The sequence below is a fragment of the Harpia harpyja genome, chromosome 4, assembly GCF_026419915.1.
Source record: "Harpia harpyja isolate bHarHar1 chromosome 4, bHarHar1 primary haplotype, whole genome shotgun sequence".
Lineage (NCBI taxonomy): Eukaryota > Metazoa > Chordata > Aves > Accipitriformes > Accipitridae > Harpia > Harpia harpyja.
Genome location: NC_068943.1, coordinates 50022154 through 50045504, shown reverse-complemented (window position 1 = coordinate 50045504; position 23351 = coordinate 50022154). Strand labels below are relative to the sequence as shown.

General features: G+C 36.8%; 1 protein-coding gene across 1 annotated transcript; it reads left to right on the top strand.

Moving 5' to 3' along the window:
* Positions 1–8: 8 nt before the first annotated feature.
* PNPT1 (polyribonucleotide nucleotidyltransferase 1) lies at positions 9–23239 on the top strand. Its single transcript, XM_052783990.1, has 29 exons — positions 9–212; positions 914–974; positions 1284–1358; positions 2246–2351; positions 3372–3421; positions 3918–3981; positions 4067–4114; positions 4733–4846; positions 5113–5299; positions 5818–5869; positions 6192–6249; positions 6402–6498; positions 6595–6697; positions 7930–8000; positions 9478–9514; positions 10280–10346; positions 10460–10549; positions 11423–11476; positions 11582–11688; positions 12357–12428; positions 12526–12589; positions 14216–14299; positions 14789–14872; positions 16916–17022; positions 17111–17166; positions 17736–17814; positions 18250–18297; positions 18678–18836; positions 19623–23239. The coding sequence occupies exons 1-28, from the start codon at positions 28–30 to the stop codon at positions 18831–18833; spliced, it is 2376 nt and encodes a 791-aa protein (XP_052639950.1). The 5' UTR covers positions 9–27; the 3' UTR covers positions 18834–18836; positions 19623–23239.
* Positions 23240–23351: the final 112 nt, after the last annotated feature.

The window sequence follows — 23351 nt, the reverse complement described above, 5'->3', positions numbered from 1 at the left end:
GGTTACCTCTTCCTGCCCACCGGTGCAATGGCCGCCGCCACCACGAGTTGTCACCGCGTCGCGCTCGGCGGTTTGGCCATCGGGGCCGCGGCGCGATGGCGGCGGCGGCTGCTGCTACCGGACGGCTGCGTGCTGCGGCTGGCGCCCGCCCGCGGGGCCGCGGCGGCGGAGCCCGGGCCCTGCCGGACGGTGACGGTGGAGGTGGGGGGCAGGTGAGGGGCGGTAGCGGGGAGGCGCGTTGCGGATGCTCCCTGGGCCTGGGCTGCGGCGCGGCTTTCGGTACCGGCGGTGGGGAGGGGGCCGGCGGACCCCAGGGCCCCGGTCGTCGGCGGCGAGAGAGCCGTCCGGGGTGGTGGGTTGAACAAACGTGAGGAGAAGTTGCCGCTGATCCTCCTGCCGTGCCGTTCCTCACTCTCCGCGGGTGAGCAGCAGGTGTATTTCCTTCCCTTTCCTGTACGGAAGGGAGAATGTTCCGCATTGTGGCGGGAAAAGGTGTTTCGTGGGTGCGCAGGCAGCTCCCCTTCTCTTGTGAGGGTACAGCAGGTGTGCATTGCGTTTTCTAGCAGCAAAATTAAAACCCAGCTTGAACAGGTGGGTGATTCCTCCTCTCCCGGCATGAGCAAAGCATTGTGCCTCTAAGTCATATATGTAGCTTTAGGTGACATCCCATGTGGCTGGCTGCAAGTCTTTGCTTCAAGGTGAAAGCAGCAGGACATTTGAGGCAAAAGCATGTTGAAGTTAAGGGGATTTGGTCACTTTTGGTCAGAGGGTTTCAATTTCCAGATCTAATCAGGATTTTTATGTCTAATACAAAGCGTAGCCTACATTCTGTATAGTTGGTGCTGTAGATGAATGCAGAAGTTACTGGAAAATTTGAATTCACCGTGAGTAACAGATTATTTCTTTCTAACAGAAAGATGGAACTGTCTTCTGGAAAACTTGCTAGGTTTGCTGATGGATCTGCTGTTGTTCAGGTAAAAAAAAAAGTTAAAATTTGTGCAACTTCAAAATTTCTGGATCTGAACAGTCATTGTTAGGACATCAGAGTCTATTGAAAGGATACAGAGCCTCAAGTGGCAGTTTCATCCCTAATGAATGTACAGCTGTGTTTTGTAGGAAAAAAATTGTTTGAAAAGCAAAAATAATGGTGTGAGTCATGGATTTACGTGGTTGTTTTCTGCAAAGAACATTCTGGCGTTTTAGTTTGTGAATAAGTTTAGGACTTCAGACAGTATTTTAGCTGCAGGTAATTTCAATTTTTTTTCTTTTTTTCCTTAATCCAGCTAGGTGACACAGCAGTAATGGTCACAGCAGTCAGTAAAACTAAGCCTTCTGCATCTCAGTTTATGCCATTAGTGGTAAGTACTAATGACAAAATTAGTTTTGTGATAATCAGTGGTAGCCTCAGTGGTAGTAATCATTAAATAGTGGAGTTCAAGATGCTCGGAGGAGTGAAGAGTGCAGACAGCAGCCTACAGACCCTGGATTTCAGAACAGCAGTCTATGATAAAATGACTAGACCTATGGATGAGGGATGAGCACTGGATATTATATACCTTGACTTTAGCAAGGATTTCTACAAAAGCCTTTGTACCAAAAAAAGTCTTTCTACAAAAGCTCTTTGTCTGCCACAACATCCATGTTCAAATATTATATTTTAGATGTGTGAAAGACTGGTTGGATTATGAGGCTCAAACGGTTGTGGTTATTAAGGGCTGTGGTTATTAAGGGTTAATGATGCCTGTTCTACCTTGAGCCTGAATAATAGTGAGTTCCTCAGGGGGTCTGTCCTGGAAAGAGGCCTGTTTCCTACTTGGATTGGTGACCTGGAATTCCTGCTCATCAAGTTTGCAGATGACACCAAACTGGGGGGGTGCAAATGATACGCTCAGAAGCAGGGCTGCCGTCCGGAGGGACCAGGGGCTGGAGGAATGGGCTGACAGGAACCTTATGAAATTCTGTAAGGACAAACGTGAAGTCCTGAACTTGGGGTGCACTAGTGCCCTGCAACAGTTCAGGCTGGGGACTGACTGGTTAGGCAGCCCATATATGATCTAGAATGGGAGAGTCCATTTGGGCATCAAGACAGAGCTTGAATAATGTCACCTGAATTCAGAGCTGACCTTGCTCTGAGCAGGGTATTGGATAATAGGCCTTTGGAGGTGTCCCTTCTAACCTGAATGGTTCTGTGGCTCTGAAATAAGTAATCTGTTGTCTTTAGGAATCCCTGTTTTGTTATTAAAAGGTTGACTACCGTCAGAAAGCTGCTGCAGCAGGAAGAATTCCTACAAACTATCTAAGAAGAGAACTTGGTTCCACTGATAAAGAAATTCTTACGAGCAGAGTAATAGGTAGGCTGGAACACTTTATTGACAATGTATTTTAAATATTTTGTAATATCCTCATGAATGTTTGAAAAGATAGTAATTTATAACTGCTTTTTGCAGAGTTGATTGTTTCTGCAGTAATGTCAGAAGAAAACAAACTTGTAGTTTCTTGTTTATCGGTACTGATTTTTAAAACGATATATCAACTGGGGCTGCGTCTGTATTCCTTTATATATAAAAAGCCTGGATCTTGAGAAACCTTGTTGTCACCTTTGTTGATATTAAGATCTCATCCTAACTGCAGAGATGTTATCTCTGCAGTTGCACATCTGTCTGGACAGGTGGAAGAGACAACCAAGCTAAACTCTGAAATACAAAGAGGCAGACTTACTGATTGGTATAGACTTATTCTCTCCCTCTTGATCTTGCTTGAAAAGTCATCTCCATCATGGCTATCTCCATTGATGAATAAGATAATGCCTTGAAATTCAACATTTATATAAAACTAATGTCAAATACATCAGCATCTTAAGACAGCAGTGAAAAGAATTAGGAGAGGGAACAGCCTATAAGGCCTAGGCTGTTACAGAGTCCTGTACACTTCAGACTGCAATAAAATTAATAGGAAATCTACGCATCATGGAAATAATGCAGTATTTTGAACATACACGCTTTTGTTGCTTTTCTCTGTTTGAGGACTGTGTCCCTTCATTGAAGATATTTCTGGTGAAATACTATTTAATAGATTATTTGTATCCTAAAGCATAGAAGACTTTTTCAATGTTTTTACCTTATGTTACCTGACAGTGGGTATGCTCACCCAACTAACTCTTACTCTACTCTGAGTGCTATTGAAATTTTAGAGTTGATTATATGTCATACTAAATTTCCTTCAGGGTTCTCTGCCTTTTCTCTTCTTTTTTGTTTGACTGGGTCTTTCATTTAAACCATGTTGTCAGTTTCTTCTGGGGTTATTACAAGACAAACTGAATACTAACTACTGAAAACCAAATACTTCTTAGACTTGGAATATTTCTTTTGCAGATCGGTCGATCAGACCACTCTTTCCAGTAGGCTACTTTTATGATACACAGGTAGGTCACGTTCGCTGTCCTTAACTATAGCTACCTTCAGAATGGGAAACTTGGGTACATCCAATGAAAATTTCACATGATATAGGCATTGTTTTAAGAAAAGCAATTTTCATTAGCATCCAGGAAGGGTTTACACTTTGCAAAACAGTCTAATAGTGTAATGCTGCTTTTTAGTTTGTCATTTCCTTATCCTAAATTATTTTTATTACATGCTAGTTTCCAAATTTTGTTGTAGACATACAGGAACAAAATTCAAATATCCTCTGTACAACAGAGGAAAGAAAGGCTAATAATATATGTTATATGATATGATACGATATTATACATGAGTGGGTTTTTGTGAGCTTTCTAGTTTAAATACCTGAACAAATTTTCATTTGCAGTATAGGCCTGTATAGATATGTGGAATGTTTTGTTTTATCGTTCTTAGCTTTGTATTGACAGCTAATAAAAATGTATAGGTCAAAATTATTCATTGTCTTTTATCTTATGCCAGATCCTTTGTAATCTTTTAGCAGTAGATGGCATCAATGATCCTGATGTTCTGGCAATTAATGGAGGTAAGAGGATGTTTAAATCACACATGAGCAGTAATTTTTAATGTGATCCATTTTTTCTAATACAGATTATATCTCTTCATTCTAGCTTCTGCAGCACTTGCATTATCTGATATCCCGTGGAATGGTCCTATTGGTAAGTAAATATTTTGAAATGATGATGATTTGAACATAATGGAAGACTTAGACCACGGTTCATGCTTTCTTTTTTAACAAGAATCTGAATTTGAAGTCCACTAACTTTTGGTTCACGTATTGAAAATAATTTTACATTGGATAGCATTATTGCACTTGAAAGCATTATTTTTCCTGGACTAAATATACTTCTGGAAGGATTTATATTCCAATATAGCATCATTTAGAAAATAGCTCAATAAGAATACTTCTTTATTTCATTGTGAATATTTTTTGGAGAAGAGAAACGATCTAGCCAAGGACGAATGTTTAGCTGTAGTTTCCTTTTACCTGCCTTTTTTGCAGAAAATGTGCTCAAATGACTAAAAAAACCTAATAGACTTACAGCCTTGTGTATAATGCTGCTTGGCATTATATGCCCTACCCAGTAATACTAACCAAAAGAAATTAAAGAACAGATAATTTTGCCTTACAGTTTTGATCTTATTATATAGCTAATGTTTTAAAATTAATCCATAGCTTTAATTGCTGGTTTTAGATGTATAATTTTCAAAGTTAAATGGTGCCTTAAAGAACTTCCTTGTTATAATAATAATAATTTTCTGGGGTTTCTTTGTAGGTGCAGTAAGGGTAGGACTGGTTGATGGAGAAACCATTATCAATCCAACTCGAAAACAGATGTCTTCTAGTGCTTTAAATTTAGTTATTGCTGGAGCTCCACAAAATCAAGTTGGTAAGTAGGTTAATTATTAGTATGTCTTGAGTGTTTGAAAATCAGGTAGGTGCCTCTTTGCAGATATTTGCCTAATCTTTGAAACCTGTGTTTTTACACAATAGTAGGAATAAACAACAGTGATAGGTTAGGTAACTTTTGGTTAGGTGAAGTAAATTCCATTATATTTATGCAGTTGAATGTTAATCTGGTTTTCCTCAGCTGAGTTAGATTGTTATTGAACAATAAAAAAGTAATTTACTTAATTTTTAACTTTCTGTTGATAGTTATGTTGGAAGCAAGTGCCGAGAATATATTGCAACAAGAATTCTGTCATGCCATCAAAGTAGGGGTGAAGCATACCCAGCAAATAATTCAGGGAATTCAACAACTAGTGAAAGAACAAGGTGTTGTCAAGAGAACTGTTCAGAAGTTATTTGTTGCTCCTGAAGAGATTGTGGAATGCGCAAAGAAGTAAGTTCAGAACAAATAATTTTGATTTAAATTATGTTAAGTGACTCAAAATGTTTAGTTAATGATCATTTAATTTGATGATCTCTGATTAGATAGTTTGGGTGTTTTGTTTAACAAAATAGCATGTTTTGTAAGTTCAGAATTACTTGCTGCGTTTTCCGTAGAAACTTAGGAACACAGCCTTCAGCTCTCTGGTTTTATACTTAGTAAGAAGGACAGGGCAAAACAAATACCCTGAAAATTCAGTAAAGGAATTGTAAGTTAATATGCCATTCTTGTGGAATGGTGACAAGTCAGGATGTTGGCGTGTATGATCCTTATGGTGGAAGTGATAACTAGTTTGAGAGGGGTGGTGGGAGAGCAGGCAGGAAGGACAGCTGGGGCTAGTAATGTTTATGAATGTCAGTCTGGTGATTTGATATTGCTAGTGAAAACAAACATTTAATCCTAAAAATAAACTAATTGTGTAATTGTTTTTTAAGCTGTGTTTTCACAAATTGTTTCTTTTCATCTGAAAGACTTGCTTTTAACAAGATCTATGCAGTGTTCACAGATTCCAGCCATGATAAAGTAAGTAATCGGTTCAAACATGATGTAACTATTTTTTAATTAATATCATAATGAAACTGTAGTAAGATTTAGTTTTAAGCTAATGTTAATAAAAACTCTTCTCCTCCTCTGCATGTATTTGCAATAGTAATAATAAATTGTTCTGTAAATTCTTATCTACCAGAGTATTTGTTTGCAGTATGTTACTGATCTTTGAATTTGTGTGACAATCCTATTCCTTATTCCTGGAGTTTTACGGAATTTTAAACAAAAACACAACAACCCAAACCTCCTTTGTTATTCTACCTTGTAGAGTTAACTGGTTGCAAATCCTGTGTTCTAGATTTCTAGAGATGAAGCAATTAACAAGATAAGGCTTGAAACAGAAGAACAGCTGAAAGGTATTATTTTCTGCTTTCTTAATATTTAGAGAATGCTTAAATGGAGCTAGCGCTACTTAGAATTACAGTGTGCTCTTTGGCCGAGCTATTTTAGCAGAAGTTCTATAAAATTAATTTTACAACTTCAGATGCAATTTCTTTTTTATACCTAGAAATATTTCCAGAGGCTGAGCCTTATGAAATCATAGAATCTTTCAATATGGTTTCAAAGGATATTTTTAGAAATCTTGTTCTGAATGAATATAGAAGGTAAGTATATCAAACTCCTACTGAATAATACTTCTGTCAACTTTTTGTCCAAGACTATAGTTCCATTGATCTCATAATTTCTGCTTGTAACTTTAGGTGTGATGGGAGAGATTTGACTTCCCTCAGAGATATTAAATGTGAAGTGAACATGTTTAAAATGCTTCATGGATCAGCGTTATTTCAGAGAGGTCAAACACAGGTAGTATCTTTAAACATCAGAAACTATAAATTAATTTATCGAAAGCTGAAAGATTTGTATCTTTCATTTAAATGCAAAGTTTCCTTTTTCTTCACATTCAAATAGTAATAACTAGAGAACGGTTTAGATTTAATTAAAATACATCTGAGTCCATTAAGACAGTAGACAAAGCTTGGCTCCTTGCTACATGAACAGTACAGATATAAGCATATGTGCCCAGAATGAGTCTGGTAAGCATTATTGTGTCTTCAGACTTTCTGAAGAATGTCTAGTAACCAAAGTTAGAAGCTGTAAGGATTCTCCTTGTTCAGATCAGGTTGGCAGGTTTGGGGCATTTTTGGTTGGTTGGGTTTTGTCTTGGGAGTAGATGGTTTGAGAAGAAAGCTTTCCGATTCAGGATGGCTTGAAGTAAAATTGCTTGTTAATAAGATAAGTCCAAAATCATACCTTTTTCATCCCTCTACATAGACTTTTATGTTAGAGATACTTGTTGAAACAAAAGCTTTTAATGTAAAATATGATCTTGCTCATTTTTAGAAAAATGGGTGACTCAGTGGTATGCAGGACAGTGCTAAATTGTGTATGTCATGAGAAGTCTTTTAAAAGAAAATTCATATGTAACCTGGACTAAATAGGGAAATTGTACCCAAAAAACTACATTGAGATTTATTTTTTCTCTTTTTTGCCAAAAGTGTCAGATTTTGGGTGGATTGAATTAAGAATGTACTCAAGATTTGGTCTCCCGTATTTTTATAGCTCATTTTCCTAGAAGGCTGTCAGCTGTTGATCTGACTTAGTACAGGGTACATGGGTAGTTGCAAACAGTGATTTATTCCTCAATGTTGTTCCCTCTTACCCCACTAAAAATAACACATGCTGCAAGTCTATGTGATAAACAGGCTTGCTCTTTTGCACAACGTGGTGGCTGCATCTGGCCCTGGCTCTTAAACAAAGTTGTTTGGTTTCTTAGTGAACAAACTATTCGAGGCTCCTACTAGGTTAAGAAGCATTAAATTAGTATTTTTAAGTGTGATCACCTGTAAGATTATACAAGCTTTACAGATTATGAGTAAGTTTGTGCTATGAAGGGAAAAAAAGTTTGTGGAAGTGGTAGGTGATGGCATCATATTTGTTGCTGAAATCATTCTTTTTGATTCTTCATAAACAGTAAAAGTTGTGAAAGATGGAAGTGTTTAAGAGCAATTTATTTACCCTCTCTCTTTTTATTTTAGGTTCTCTGTACAGTTACGTTTGACTCTCTAGAATCAAGTGTAAAATCAGACCTTATCTCAACAGCAGTGAGGTATGTACATCTTTTGGTGTTTTGTTGGTAATAAAAAAGGGTGAGCATTTAAGCACATTTGATAAAAATTCCTTGAACTTTGACACATATATATATTCATTAGGACTGAAAAAATGTGTAAAATTAGGCTTTGAAGTGGCCTGTTCTCAAAAGATCTTGGCAGTTGTTTTTTGCGAAGGTGACATTAACTCCATAGACACACATTTGAAATTGGACAGTATTACAAGTAACATCCAGTCTGGTTTCAAGAGAAAGAAAATAGCAACTTACTCTTGAATCTGTAAAACTGTGTCCATATATCAAGTATCTTTAAATAAACAGTTGATGAAAGTTGATTCTCTTTGTTCCAAGTATTTATCATCACACTTGGAACTTGATATCTATTCTATTCATTTAATCTGTTTCTCAGATGTTTTGAAGTTTTGCTCGATAGGTTGGATGCAGGTAGCCTGTGAAGTGCTGTTCTGTTTATCAAGTTTGGTTTGAATGGAAAAAAATTAAAGAGCAGATAATTTTGTGGGTTTTTTCCCCCCAACTGAATCAGCCTATCTAAATATTCCCATTTTGTCTCAAAAATAAAAATGTTCAGAAGGTGAAAATATTTGTGATCTTTCTTAATGGAGTAAGGAAAATTTAACTTACAAGGTAGCAAGCAAGTCCTTGTGCTGTTAACATTTTATTGCTGAGGGCTAACTTGTTGGGGAGGAGAAACTCCTTCCCTTTAAAGCTGCAGTTCAGTGATCTCATCCCACCAGTGTGGGAGCTTCTACATTTTAATGTGTCAGCTTTGTGTTAGTTAATTTTTTTGGCCTAGAGGTGTTTGTCCATAGTCTGTAATTTTGGTATTCTTGGAAATTAGTTTGTGCTAAATAATGGATTTTAATTAGCACTCATTAGGTTGCTTCATGAATGAGAGGTTGCCTCTATATGAGACTACGGGCAAGTCTTGACTTGAAGCAACTTTATAGATTAGCTTTTTTGTATTTATTGCTAAGAGTCAAGTCTTGTGGTACTTCAGTAACTTTTTTGAGCATGCTTTTTTCATTTAATCAAGAGCTATTTTGTGGTTACAGAGATTTTCAGTATTCATTCTGAGCACTTACATTTCTGAGTCCTTACTGCAATGTGTACAGTAAGATGCTGCTGTTCTTGAAGTTTGAATTTATTTTTTTTTCTTGCTTCAGACACACCAAAACCAGCATAAGGAACTGATAGGGCCTATTCTATTCTAAACAGCTAGGGAAACTGTTTTAATGGTGATGATTAGCACATGAGGTTTTTTCTTTGTAGACTGTGCTTTTTCATGTGTTTACTCCATAGAAAACCTTTGGGAAAATGTGGGTGATCAGCAAATCTATTGATTCATTGTTTTTTCTGGGTCTATTTATAAGCATAACTGAATATAATCTTATGTATTATTGTATGTAAGACATGTTTGGTTGCTCTTTTTTGACATGGTCTTGTTTTTAATTAATAGTGGAATAAAAGATAAAAACTTCATGCTGCATTATGAGGTGAGTTTTACCATGTCACAGTTTTCTGCATGATTCACAGAAGGGCTTCATATCTTGCTTTTAAAGGTGAAATTGATCACTTCCAAGGATATAAATTATCTCTAGATTTGTTAAAATGTATTAATTCTAATTCATATGTAAATTTGTACTGCAGTTTGTGAACAAAAGTGCTGGTTTCCTAAAAGGCACTAGATAATTTGTAAATTGCCATTTTATACTGCCTTTTTAATATCTTAACATTAGGTTAGCCCCTTAAGAATGGGTTATTATTGAAAGCACGATTAACCTGCTTTATTATTTTTAGTAAACTCTATTAATGTGTTCAGCTGACATACTGCACCAATAGTAAATAAGTGCTTTTACATCTTGGATCTCTCTCAGCCTTTGGAACTTGCCCAAAGTATTTCATACAGGCAACAGGCATATCTTGTTCCATTATATGTATGACAGAAACAAGATTTCTGATATGTTGTTTGACAAGTTTAACTGGAGTAAGCTTGTGTTGGTTTTCAACTACCTTGTGACTGCTTTATTCTCTTTTGTTCAGTGGAAGTAAAACATTTACTAAACACTACCTAAACTGGTCCTGGTTTGCAAACCAGGTGACTGATAGAAGTCCTGTAGTGGTTTGATTTTATTTTTTTTTAAACTTGTTTTTTCCTTGAGATGCACAAAAACTTCAAAGAATTTTTTTCTAAATGTATGTTTTAAAATGGAGAAAAAATATTAGTTAATTTTCTATATACACATTTTTTCACTTCATAGTTTCCTCCTTATGCAACTAATGAGATTGGCAAAGTTACTGGTATGAACAGAAGAGAACTTGGACATGGTAAGTTCAGACTAGAGAAGTCCCATGCTGTAAGTTTTAATATTTTGTCTGATTGTTTTTATTTATGGATCACTTGGTGTTTTGTTGTGTTTTGTTTTGTTTTTTTTTAACAGGTGCACTGGCAGAAAGAGCTCTGAAACCAATTATTCCCCAGGATTTCCCATTCACAATACGAGTTACTTCTGAAGTCTTAGAGTCAAATGGTATTATGACTTTCTTATTTTTAACTTAGTGCTAGCGACTAAATTTGGCTCTTAAAAAAACTTGAGTTGGACAAACTTGAGTTGTAGGCATTTTAGGTAATAGATTTCATTTTTAACCTTCTTAATCTTGATAGCTCTATTACCTGAAGTAGTTAAAATAAAAAGGATGTATATGGTCATGAACAATGGACCTTTCTTTCCATTTGTGTAACAGCACAGTATCAGTATGAGAGGCAAACATAAATTCTGAGTTTAATAAAATGGTATTTGGCGGCATTTTTATGCTACAGAGTGAGGAAAATAAATCAGCATGTATTGAGACCCATTCTTCAGTGTTTAATCACAGCTGGTACCCTTACTGACTTAGTGGTAACTTCTCCTGGCTGGCTGTTTTGTTCTCTCCCATCTCCCCAGTTTGGGAGAGAGCTATCCATTTCACCTTTCTGCAGATTCCCATGTGTGGCAGGAAGCTCCCTGAGGTCCACCTCCTATTTCATAGCACTGTAGTGAGATTAGGTGGGTTGCAGAAGGGGTTAGTGGACAAAGGGAAGGAGTCCCATTTGCAGCTTCCTGCGAAACCCACAGATTCCTTGTTTAGAATATTTAATATTCATTGTGATGTTTGAGGGGTTTTGGTACCAGTATCATGAAAGATTCAAAGTATATTATGCGTTTCTTGTTAAAAATACTTATGCTACAGAAAAATTCTAATTGTAATTATTTATTGTGGTATGTGTGGTGCTGTACAGTATTTTCTATCAGCAAGTTAATTGTCAAACTGTCATTGAAGAATATCACTGGCAGGTTTTGTTTCAGATACTCCTGACCATTGTTTAATACTTTTTTTCCCCCCCCTGTATTCTAACTCTGTAGGGTCTTCTTCAATGGCTTCTGCATGTGGTGGAAGTTTGGCATTAATGGATGCAGGTACAAAATATGGCGCTTAAAAGGATAAACTACATATGATAATGTGTTACAGGATTTGTAAATGACCAAAGGTTATAAAAATGTATTTTTATTTACCACTATTAGGAGTTCCAGTATCAAGTGCAGTGGCGGGTGTAGCAATAGGTCTCATTACCAAATGCAGTCTGGAAAAAGGAGATATTGAGGACTATCGCTTGCTGACAGACATCCTGGTGAGTGTTTCTAGTACTGTTGGTTTTATTGTGCTTAATTCTGTAAAATACATTCTATGGCCTTCTTTTGTAACTGTTTACCCAGTTACTTCAGGAACATACACTACTGGAAATATTGAATAGTTTTATCTTCTCTGTTTTGTCTCCCAAACTCCTCCCTTATTTCAGAAAATCTCTGTGAAATGTCCAGTCATGTTTCTCAGTTTTTTGTAATTACTCAGTTATTTCTTTTAAGCTCTCTCTTTCCAATTAATTTTGTCTTTTCTCTTGGGAGGAAGAGATTAATAATTCTTGAATAATTTACTGAAAAACACAATATATTGGATGGAGAATGAGCACTTGACAAAGTTGCTGGGGCGTGGAAATGCACATTATCGTGCTGCTGCTGCTTCTTCCTGTGGCAGCCACTGCTAGTAGAAAATCAACTGTGGGTCTGTTGTTCAGGAACTAGTCCACGAAAGCTCTTAATTTATAAGGAGAGAAAGGAACAGTGTTAATCAAAAACAGCAAAATAAGGTTGAAGAAAAACACGTGAGTCTCAGCAGTAATTCCAAGTCTGCAGAACTACTTTGTGGCTTATTGAAACACAGAATGTACTTTTAGTATAACAAGACTTGACACTGGGATAAAGTTACTCCAATTTGCTTTCTTTCTGTCTATGCTGGTAGGGAATTGAAGATTACTATGGTGATATGGATTTCAAGATGGCAGGTACTAATAAAGGAATAACTGCCTTGCAGGTATCGTAACATTAAATCTTCCTAACATGGAACTCTGAAAATGTATCTAAAAAAGCTTTCCTTACATATTGATGTAACTTAACTCTTTTCATATTAGGCTGATCTAAAACTGCCAGGAATACCAGTAAAAATTGTAATGGAAGCTATTCAGCAAGCTACAGGTAGGTCCATATTGTATTTGCACCCATTTTATCATATTAAATGATAAATTGTATTAAATTCTAAGTTTTATGAAACTAAATAATAAATTACTAATTTTTTTGTTCTCATTGTGGAAAAAAGCTGCTGTCTTCAAAAAAACTGGGCTGGTTTGGGTGTTGTCTGTTACACTTCCATATAGGCACTTCATGCAAAATAAATAGCTTTTTGTGTTGGAGGAGAGCATTCAATCTCCAAAAAAGCCAGGCCCTTCCCACCACACTTAAGTCTCATATTATTGTACATAATGTCAGTGAAATTGTCTGCTGCTCCTGGAGGTTACTTTTTATTAAAACAGAACAAAAATGGTGTGATATTAACAGTCACCAGTTTAGTACAATGGGTAACTTGTTTTGAAAAATTGCAATAAAATTAGTGGCATAGCAAAGTGGGGAGGGAGGGAACTTATACAGAAGAGCAGCATCAGGGTAGAGGAATACATTAAGAAATATTTACATGCAGTATTTTGGATTTGACTGATGCAAGTCCAATATTACTAGGCCATGTCAGTTTATAAAATTTTTGTCATACTGTGTAAAACTGTATGTGGTGAGTTGGGGAAAAGAGGTTTGTTTTGTGCTGTGCGTTAGATCAGTAAAAAGGATTGTTAAAAATAAGCTCCAAACTAACTTTAAAGTAACTTCAGACTAATTTTTAAATGTGTCTTGAGCAGCGAGTTCTTAGAACTTAAGTAAAAGTCCATGTCATCTCAGGGAGTTGATCTAGCAGCTTGGTACCCTGTGAATAACAGAGGTGTAAAGGCTGAAGTGCAGCTTTGCTCACTGAAACTGGATTGCTTTTGATTGGTGAAAGTTGGGAGAGGGAGGAGGCATCTGTTGCTAGTTAAATATGTTAAGTGTTACCGTAACACCAAAATGGATTTGGACTAGCACACAAACATGCTATTACATGACTTTTTTTTAAAATCCAACAGAATAATGTTATAGAAAGAGAAGCAAACTATTTCTTATTTACCATAAATTCAGCTATATTTACTATTGAAATTTGCTGCTGTCTGTATTCTGACATGCACAGCTAAAATATTCTTAAGCCATATGAAAAACTGAAGCTACAAGCTTTAATAAGGATTTAACTAGGCGTAAGAAAAAATTTTCAACTTGATTGTAATAACAAGATTTTAGTAAGAAAACCCTTACTAAAATGTAAGAACCAGTAATTGCTATTTAATGTTGTTTTACTTAAGGCAGCTCAGCTGAAGTTCTGGGCCAGTGTATTATAACTTAACTAATCAAAGCTACACCTTGTTGCTTTTATCAGCACTGTGATTTATTTAAATAATACACCGAAACAGAATTCTCTGTAATGTTCTAGGCTGCATAAAATCAATAAATGTGCTGAAGGCGCAGGTTTTGCATACACAGAGCAGAATGTTGGTACCGCAACAAACATGCGCTACCTGAAATGTGTTAAGTTACCAAGATAAATTCTCAAGTTAGGCAGGAGGTAGACTTTATGAACAGATGTTTATCTACTTTATAACAGAAACTGCATAAATTTATTTTAATCTTACACAAAACTCTTTATTTTTCCTTCTTCCTCCTCCCCCCCCGCCCCCAAAACCCTCACAGCTGCAAAGAGGGAGATTTTACAAATTATGAACCAAACGCTGGCAAAACCCAGACCTAACAGAAAAGAAAGTGGACCAGTTGTAGGTAATGTTACGTGTATGTTGATAAGAATGCATAACTTTTATAATTATCTTTTTAACAATAAGCTGCTGCTTAAAACAGCTTTTTTAATGAATGTTTGTTATATGTTTCTGCACCTGCCTCTGGGGGTTATTTTTTCTCCATTTTTTTTGAGGTGAATTTTTGGGTTTTATTGCCATGTGAGGCAGCACTGTGCTATTTCACTGTATACCAGAAAACAGAATTAAACTGAAGTTATGTGAAACTCTCACAAAATCAGAAAGGATATAGATGTCAGTATTGGTATGGCTTTAAGGTAATTTACACTCATCAAAGTATTTGTATTTTACGTTTTCATTTATTTCAATTCTTAAGTGTAATTATGTCAATGTTCAGCAAATAATACAAGTAGCTATAGAAGATTAAAACGTAAATGAATGTGACTAATTTTTTGTGACAGCTTTCAAGATTATTATATTTAGCATTTCAAAGTATTTTTAAATGTTCTTTCAGAAACTATCCATGTTCCATTATCGAAAAGGTTAAGATTCGTTGGTCCTGGGGCCTATAATCTGAAAAAACTTCAAGCACAGACCGGTAAAATATTCTTACTTCCGGTGACAATTTATCTTAATGTGTTACTAGCTTCTCTTTTCTATACAAAAATTACTAGTGTGGAGTTTTAATTAGTGGATCTTGGTAGCACAGGTATTGCTAGCACAGCTATTGCTAAATCTTAATGCTATCTTTATGTTCTTTCAGAAACTGTAAGTAGCTAAACTTAAACTTCCCAAATTGTTCTGTAGACCACCTCTATAAAACTGGCATTTGTGCTTCGGCAGCAGTAACCTAATAAGTAAATGGGAAGAACTATTAAGAGAAAAGGGTACTTTTTAATTTGTGCTTTATGCTGCAGCCTGCAAAACAGTACTTGCCTTTGTTTTCAGACTTGCATGTTTAGCTGTTCCAATGCTCGGTACAAACTGAGTCTGTACTGTATCTTGATAAGAGGTGCGTGTATTTTGAAGAGCTAGGTGAAGCTCACTTCAGCTACACTTAGTTGTGTAGATTCTCTCTGTAAAAGTGCTTGCCGTTTGTTTTGCAGCAGGAATTCCTGGAAGTTTGGTGCACGTGTGATGGTGTTTTTCAGGGCTTGCAGAAGAGGCAATTAAAGGTTCATCTAGGGACAGTATTGCAGAGTGTTGAATGAAAGTTGTGAAGTCAAGCAAGTCTGATCAGGAATATGCTGAAGTGTAGATCAAATCTATGCAGCTTCTCTTCCTAGAAACTAAAGCTTTTTTGCTGTGGTTATGAGGGGACATTGAACTCTTTCCTACAGTGCTCATTGACTGTTTCCCTAGGATTCTGTGAAGAGCTTGTATACACTGTTAACGTGCTGGCATATGTTAGAAATCCAACTCACTACTACGTTGTAGGAATGACCTGTACTGGGGCTTAAACGGGTAGCAAGTAGTGTGACAAAAGTTTCCTGACCTTGTTATATTTCTTGGAATAAATTGATTTTACTTGTTTACACAGTGGTTTGTCCTGCCTGGCCTTAAGTGCCAAATTCAAAGTTGATGCCTCTTTCACTAGCATTTCCTAAACAGGGCAATTGATGCTTTGGTTGAGATAAATGCAGACTGACAGGTCACTTAGAATTAGGCCTATAGCTTGATGTTGTGGTTGCCCTTGGAAGTGAATGAACGGAATTTGTAAAGCATTAAGTATTTCTGAGAGGCTACACTATTAAAAACCTTTGTTCAAATGACTCAAACCAGTGAAACTAGACATAGTGCACCCTTACCATCTCTCCAAGGTGATGAAGGTAATATTCAACCAGTAGTCAGCCATTGTAGCAGAGGTGAATTTCTGCTGTGATATTAAATACATCAGACTTCTTTTATGAGCACTTTGTTGTAAATGCAAATTCTTCCCTTTATTGCTTAATATAGTACAACTTCTTTACTTGTTCCCTACTTTTAGAAAGCTAAAAATTAAAAAAGACTGATGTCTATAGACTATCAAGTAGGTGTTCTGCTTCAGCTGCTTTGGACTTGAAACTCTTTTTGATGCTCAGGCTAGCTTGATTAGTGCTTCTCACAGGATTGGGGTGGAGAAAAGGAGGAAAAATCATAGTTCCCTTTGGCTGCAAGCCTATGCGGTCTGTTGGCCAGAAAACTAGTCTAGAGGCGCAAAGAATTTTACCATGCAATCTTACTATGTTCTGGCTCTGAAACACTTTAATTTCTATCAGCTATTAATGAACACTATAGTTTTATTAAAAATTCTCTGTGAAATTCATTCATAGAAGCTGAGATTCATTCATAAAATCAAAATTCTTTCAATAATTTTTTTTCCTGCCATAAAAGGATTATAATAAGTTTTGTGTTCCTATATGGAACACATGTTTGTCCAGGTATTTAGCAAGCATACCTGTAACATGGCTTCCATTCAGTTGCATGTAAAGCTGTCCAACGCCTAATCTGAAGAAGATTCGAAATGATTAGGACTCTGAGATCTTAATGAGTCTGTGGAAAATCATTTTGCTCTATGCAGGTCTTACTGAATGTAATTTTTCTGCTTGCTGAAACAGTAGCAATGTTCACATAAATCCTCTCGTTAAATTCTATTTCTAAGGTGTAACTGTAAGTCAGCTGGATGAAGAGACTTATTCTGTGTTTGCCCCCACACCTAGTGCTATGCATGAAGCAAGAGAATTTATCCGTGAAATCTGCAAAGATGATGTAAGGACAAACTTTTGTTGTTAGCTTTTTAAACCTGCATTTTGTGAATTTGTGTTTTACTGTTTTCTTTTTCTCCCCCCCACTACAGCAGGAAGTTAATTTGGAATTTGGTGCAGTTTATACAGCCACGATAACTGAAATAAGGTATAAAAACTGCTCTGGAGTTGAAGTAGAAATTAGTTTATTTACGTAGCTATATTCCTGATGCCTCAATATGATGTAAAATAATTGATTTTTAAGGATGCCAAACTTATGCTGGTGACCTTGGCACCTGCATCATTCTTGATATTTTCTCTGTTGAAAATATTACTGTGTTTCTTAATAAGGCTGTTTATTTTTGCTGCTTGTTTAGTTACTGGAATGTCTCTATAAATAAAACCTAAGGCCTTTTTTCATCTTTGTATCTGAGAGAGATGGTAGGAATTTCCTTTTCACTTTTCAGTCCAATACTTGTCTTGCAAAAATTACATGCACTTTTTGGATGGTACTTATTACTGTAAAATACTGTCCTGAAATTAGTAATTTCCATCCACTTCAATTAAGGAAAAATGAGCGGACATGTTATGGTTGATGAAAGATTTTTAGAAAGAGGGGAGTAAAATCTTGTTTATGAGAAGTTTACTAATGCTTGCTTTGGAGTCAATATGCAGAGTAAAATACCTGCAGACTTCTATCAATGTATTTTGAAATAACTGTGCTCTTTTCTGTTGCAGAGATTCTGGAGTGATGGTAAAATTGTATCCAAACATGACACCAGTGTTACTTCATAATTCACAACTTGATCAAAGAAAGGTAATACATGCTTAAACAAGTATAAACTAGACACTTGTACTTGTTTTTAATCGATTCTCACTAAACATAGTCTGCATTAGCTGTAACACACATATTGTTGTTCTAGAGTCCATTTTCATGTTAAAAGCTGTGTTAGACTAGCAGCACCTTTTTGTTTAACCTCTGCTTGCCCTGTACATAAAGCTGCAAACAATCTAACTATATGCTTGCTGCAATCTTACTGTTTATGCTTTTATGCACATCACCAAGTTCTTTAGATCTCCAATACCCTTTTCTATGTAACATGTAGAAACTAGTTATTTGTAAGGTAGTGTTGAGCCACTATGATTGTCTGAAGTGTAGCATGAAGAATTCCTAAAAGAAGGAACTTTTGTAACTAACCTTAAAAAATTAATCACACTGAAATAATTTTTTCTGAAAAACACTGTGTTCTAGATTAAACATCCTAGTGCCTTGGGATTAGAAGTTGGACAAGAAATTCAGGTAAATTTTTTTTAACTTTAAGATGCTAACAAACTGCTGTTCATATTTTAGAATTTGAGTGAATTTTTTATTTTGTGTTTATGAAGAAAATATTTTGCCATATCACATTCCCTTTCTGTGCTGGTTAAAGGCCTGATCACTTCAAATTAGATTTATTTAGTGTCATACTCCTGCTATCTAGGCACCACATTAATTTGACAGAGCAATATAGGCTAAATGGTGCCTATTGTTTATGGCTTTTCTAGTGTCAAATTGGAAAAAAAAAAAACCAAACCAAAAAAACCAAAACCAACCAAAAAATGCAAACCACTGCCTTTTAAGGAAGATGCTATTTCCAGCTCTAAGTTGGCCAGTCTTAAAGTGGTTTGTTTTCTTAACAGGTTAAATACTTTGGACGTGATCCAACTGATGGTAGAATGAGGCTTTCACGTAAAATTCTACAGTCACCAGCCACAACTGTGCTTAAAACCCTAACTGACAAAAACAGTATTGTCCTGGGAGGTACTGTTCCCCAGTCCTCTGCTTCATCCCAGTGACAGGTAAGGCCATAAGAACAACTTAAGATGACTCAGTACTGCACTTTCTTTACAACTGTTGTGAAGAATTGTATCAATCTGTTTTTTTATATTGTACAGTTAACCTTCAGTGGTGTGCAAATACTGCTTGCCAGCTGTGTTGCAGCATGTTGTAAGTTAGTGACTCCCCTTTCATGTGCTGCAGTTGTAGAGAGCTTGATATTGTAAAATGGGCATCCAGTTTCAGCATCCTAGACAGTCTACTTTCTCCAAAACAAACTTATTTGTTAATCTACAACATCTGTGCAAGCATTCCCTCTTCCCTACCTTGCCACCATTTTCTTAAAAGGAAAAAAAAAAAAGCAGAGTGGGGGAAGAGAAGAAAAAATAAGCTGCTTTCTTGGAAGTTTTGAGCCAATTAGTGGAGACTTCTCAATCAATTAATGGAATGCCCAAAGCTCCTCCCTAGAACTAGTTTCCCAGCGTGTATTTGACTGTTAGTAGACTTATGCCTAAACTTTTCTGAAAGCTGTTGTGTATGGGGTTTTTTTTCCTTACGAGGCTACTAGAACAGGAAGTTAAAATTGATTGCTCTTGATTGTAAAATCAAGAGCAGTTACACAATGAGATTGGCAAATGGAAATGCAATGCACCAATGATAATTTAAGGCAATCTGTGGCAATCTTCTAGGAATGATTCACAACACTAGACGAAATCAAAATTCACTGAAGAATTTTTTTTAAGAAGTGTTTCTGAATTTGATGCCTTGATATAATTAGTTGGTTACAGAGTATTTTCTCTTTCTTTCAGGAAAAAAGGCGTGATAGTTCATGGAAATACAACCAACCTTTGCTAAGATCTGTAGATGTCTACACAAGAATCTGCAGGTCAATGGTAGTGAATCATGTTTTTAAAATAGACACTATGGTTAAAGGTGATGTAGAACTTCAAAGTCTTCGAATTGATTAAAAACTCATTTAAAAGAAAACCAGAAACAACCAGTGCTCTTATCTTGTATAGCAAGGGTGAGAATCTAAGAACATGGAATTGGATAGACTGAAGAGCAGACTACATTTCAGTGCTTAAGGTTCTTCTCGTTGTCATCTCAAAATAAAAATGCAAAGATGAGAAGGAAGTATTTAACAATTATTTTCTGACAGAAGGAATTCTCCTGTATACTTGGTTGATGAGCTATGACCGTAGTTGAGAGGCACAGTTGGCCAGTTTTACTGGATTTTCAGTGTACAAGATTGAAATGTTGAGCAAAACATAACTCAAGACTTAGAAGTATCACCTTTAACATGATTGACACTGTTTCAGATAAATGTATCAGTAACTGTCGTAGGGTTCAGACTTGCTAAAATATCTGAGCAGAAGGGGGACAAAACTACCTGGCTGAAACATCATCCTTTGTTACCTGGGTTCATTAACACTGAATTTTAAAATATATAATGAAAACATTAAGATTAAAATAATTGTTTTGGAATAAACAATTGATGTGATAAATCGTCCCCCTAAAACCTCCTTGTTAAGAGTGTCACAATTTCTCTATTGACTATGTTCCATCAATGGATTCACTGGTCTTTTAGACTTCAAAACATTTCCCAGAGGCTCATAAGAACAACTTGTTTTTCTACTGTGAGGTACAGACTTTCAAAATCAAAGAGGTGTCCCTTCTGATGTTCACCAATTTGTAGATAGACCTAATAAGAAAATCAGCTTCCCACCTGGTGGCAAGTGGGCTCTGGACCTCCTGAAAGAAAAAAAAAAAAACAACAACACTGGGGAGAGGAGAAATGTGAATATGCAGTAAAAATTTTGCTGCGTTCTGCCTTTTTTTTATTATTCTAAGTTAAAATATTAAAGAAGAAAAAAATGATTGGCCGCTGCCTTTATCGTTGTCTGTCTGTCTGTCATCATGTAAGACTGAAAAAGTTTTCCCTAGCAATCCTGGACAGTGTTAATGAAATAATGTAGAAAAATGTTAAAATACCTGAACAGAAGCTGAAATGTTTCCTTTTCTCATAACTGTTCTCAGAAATTGCCCTCTGCAATCTAAGTGGTTTTCCAAGGTTTAGCTGCTTTTATTGTAGAAAAACTTCTGTAAGGCTCCTCTTGGTAGAACAGATGGATGTTCTAGTTACTGAAATACTACATAAAATACTAACTTTAGAAGTATTTTTTTTTTTTAGTTTGCACATTACCAGTAGCATGCTTGCATCTGAATCTGAAAATCAATGATTTATGAGCCAAAAGAATCCCGTTCTTTCCTGTAAAAGTATTTTCTTGCCTGCAGTAACAGGAGTATCAATGATTTGTGTGATAGGTCATGATGTCGGTAAATCAACTGTTGGAGTGCTGGGGGGTTTTCTGTTTGTTAGGTGATAAAGTAGGAAAAAGATTTTTTTTTTTTTATGTACCTGTGACAGAACCTGTACAGTCAGCCTGACTTTCTGCACTTGTAACAAGTTTTAGACCCTATGGGAAGGGGTGGAAAAAAATATGCTTGGGAACTGTCTGGGAAGAGCACAAACCAGCTGCTCTTACCTGAGGAGAGAAATGCGATGGGATCCAAGAACTGAGTAAGTGTGTGTCAGTCTGAACCTTCCTGGAGGGAAAGCAGGCTGGCTTCAGACATCCCAGGTTCACCTGAGAGGCGTCAGTAGTAGCAGGTTGGACCGTGGCAGGAGGCACTTGACTCTCAGGTGATATCAGCTATGATCAGAGAGCATGTAGGTTAATAGTGCTTGAGAGCGCAAACTCAGGCCTATTGCAGTAGCTGTTTTTTCATGTTTGAAATAGTGATTTTTGTCTCTACTGCCCTAGATAATTAGCATCTGTAATGACCCATCTTAAATGGAGCCATCAAAAGGAATTGCTTTGGAAAGTGAAGCTGGGCAGTTGCAGCATTACAGCAGGTCAAGAGGGCCAGAAATGCATTTATTTGACCAAAACTGAAATTTTCACACAGGTGCAAAGCATCAGGAGCTGGGTATCTTTAAAGGCTGGCAATAAATACTACAAGTACTATAAAAAAAGCATAAGAGCTGGCCTAATTGTACTTCTGGGATTACATGCCAGAGGGAATAATACAGTCTCTTAATTTCACTACAAGAAATTTTAAGTGATTTAGGAATGAGTTGTCTGTCTTGCTTCTGAAAACAACAAAAAAGATTAGAGCTCCCTGCTGCTCCATGTTGTGACACTTGATGACTTGCTCTGTCTGCAGCCTACCCTGACAAAATTCTTTGTTTTGATGAAGAACAGAGAACTCTACCTAAGAGCTATAGCTTTTTCTCTTTGTGATAATGGGGAGAGATGAGCTACTGGCAGGTGCAGTGCCACAATGAAAAAGTGCTGCTTTGCTTTCTCTGAATCTTACAATGCAGAGATTCAGATGTATTGCTTTCCTGGTCTTGTATTTACCCTGGTTTTAAGTCAGATATGTAAGAGCTGTTGGGGCAAGTCTTGCATATCTTCTTCAGGCAAAGTCCCCCAGAATTGACTTGCTTTTTATTGGTATAGATGGCAAGATCATGCTGTGGTTTCTAACACCCCAGGCTGTGGAGTCCTGGATGCTGTTCTGGGCAAAAAGGAGCCCCGCATCCGAGGAAATGCAATCTGGGTGTGTTCTGGAGTGGCATTTTTCCACAGAGGTCATTGATTTCATGCCTGGAGAGGTCATGGATTTATTTCACGGCTTAAGCAGAGAAACGGTTTTTCATGCCAGTTCTAGCTCATGTATCTCCTATTCCTTCTGTAGCTGTTCACCATGACAGATGAGAATTTGGTCCAGAATATTCTGCTGTGGTTTCTTGCTGTTCTGCATATCTGGAGAAGTATTGCATTTAATCTTGAGTAGGAGAGGCCATACTTAATTTTACGCACTTCATTTGAAGAGGTAAAGAGCATGCGTAGAAGTTCTTGCAGAGTGGAGAGAGAGTTTGCAAGTGGCAGATGTCCTGAAGCAGCAATACGCTGTGGCCATTGGGGTTTGTGTTTCTTTTCATGTGTTTTCTTTTTACTGAGCTTTCACTGAGGCAGAAATATGCCTGACATGTAAAACCTTGAGGGGATCAGGCCATGTAATGCGGAAAAGGCCACCAATGTGTAGTGGGGAAGGCTTGTGTAGAACCCAGCTGTAAACTGTTTAATCTGACTTTCAAACCATGGTTGCTGAAACCACTAATACAACATGGCGTTTTGTACAGTTACTGACTTACTTATCCATAATGATACGATGCACGTATCCTAAAGTATGTTCCTATACTGTATACAGCTAAAGATGAGTTTAGATGATAGTTTTCAGAGGTGTATCTTACACTTGTCATCTTTTGCAAAGAAAACTCATGATTGTGTGTGTTCCATGGCCCCTGTTAACGATGAAAATAAGGGCTTGACTGAGCTTGAATCCTGGATCTACAGAACCCCAATTAAGGGTGCTTCTCTTAACCTTTCTTAGAGGTGGGTTGTTTTGCACATGTTAAATAAGCAGGCTGACCAGTCCTTGGACCATGAGGCTGCCTCTTAAGGAATGTG

Excerpts from the sequence above, each read along its gene's own strand:
- PNPT1 (XM_052783990.1), top strand. The coding sequence starts at position 28 with ATGGCCGCCGCCACCACGAGTTGTCACCGCGTCGCGCTCGGCGGTTTG. Across the intron at positions 3,982-4,066 it reads TGTTCTGGCAATTAATGGAG|CTTCTGCAGCACTTGCATTA; the intron begins GTAAGAGGATGT and ends TCTTCATTCTAG. Across the intron at positions 14,300-14,788 it reads AGAAAGTGGACCAGTTGTAG|AAACTATCCATGTTCCATTA; the intron begins GTAATGTTACGT and ends ATGTTCTTTCAG.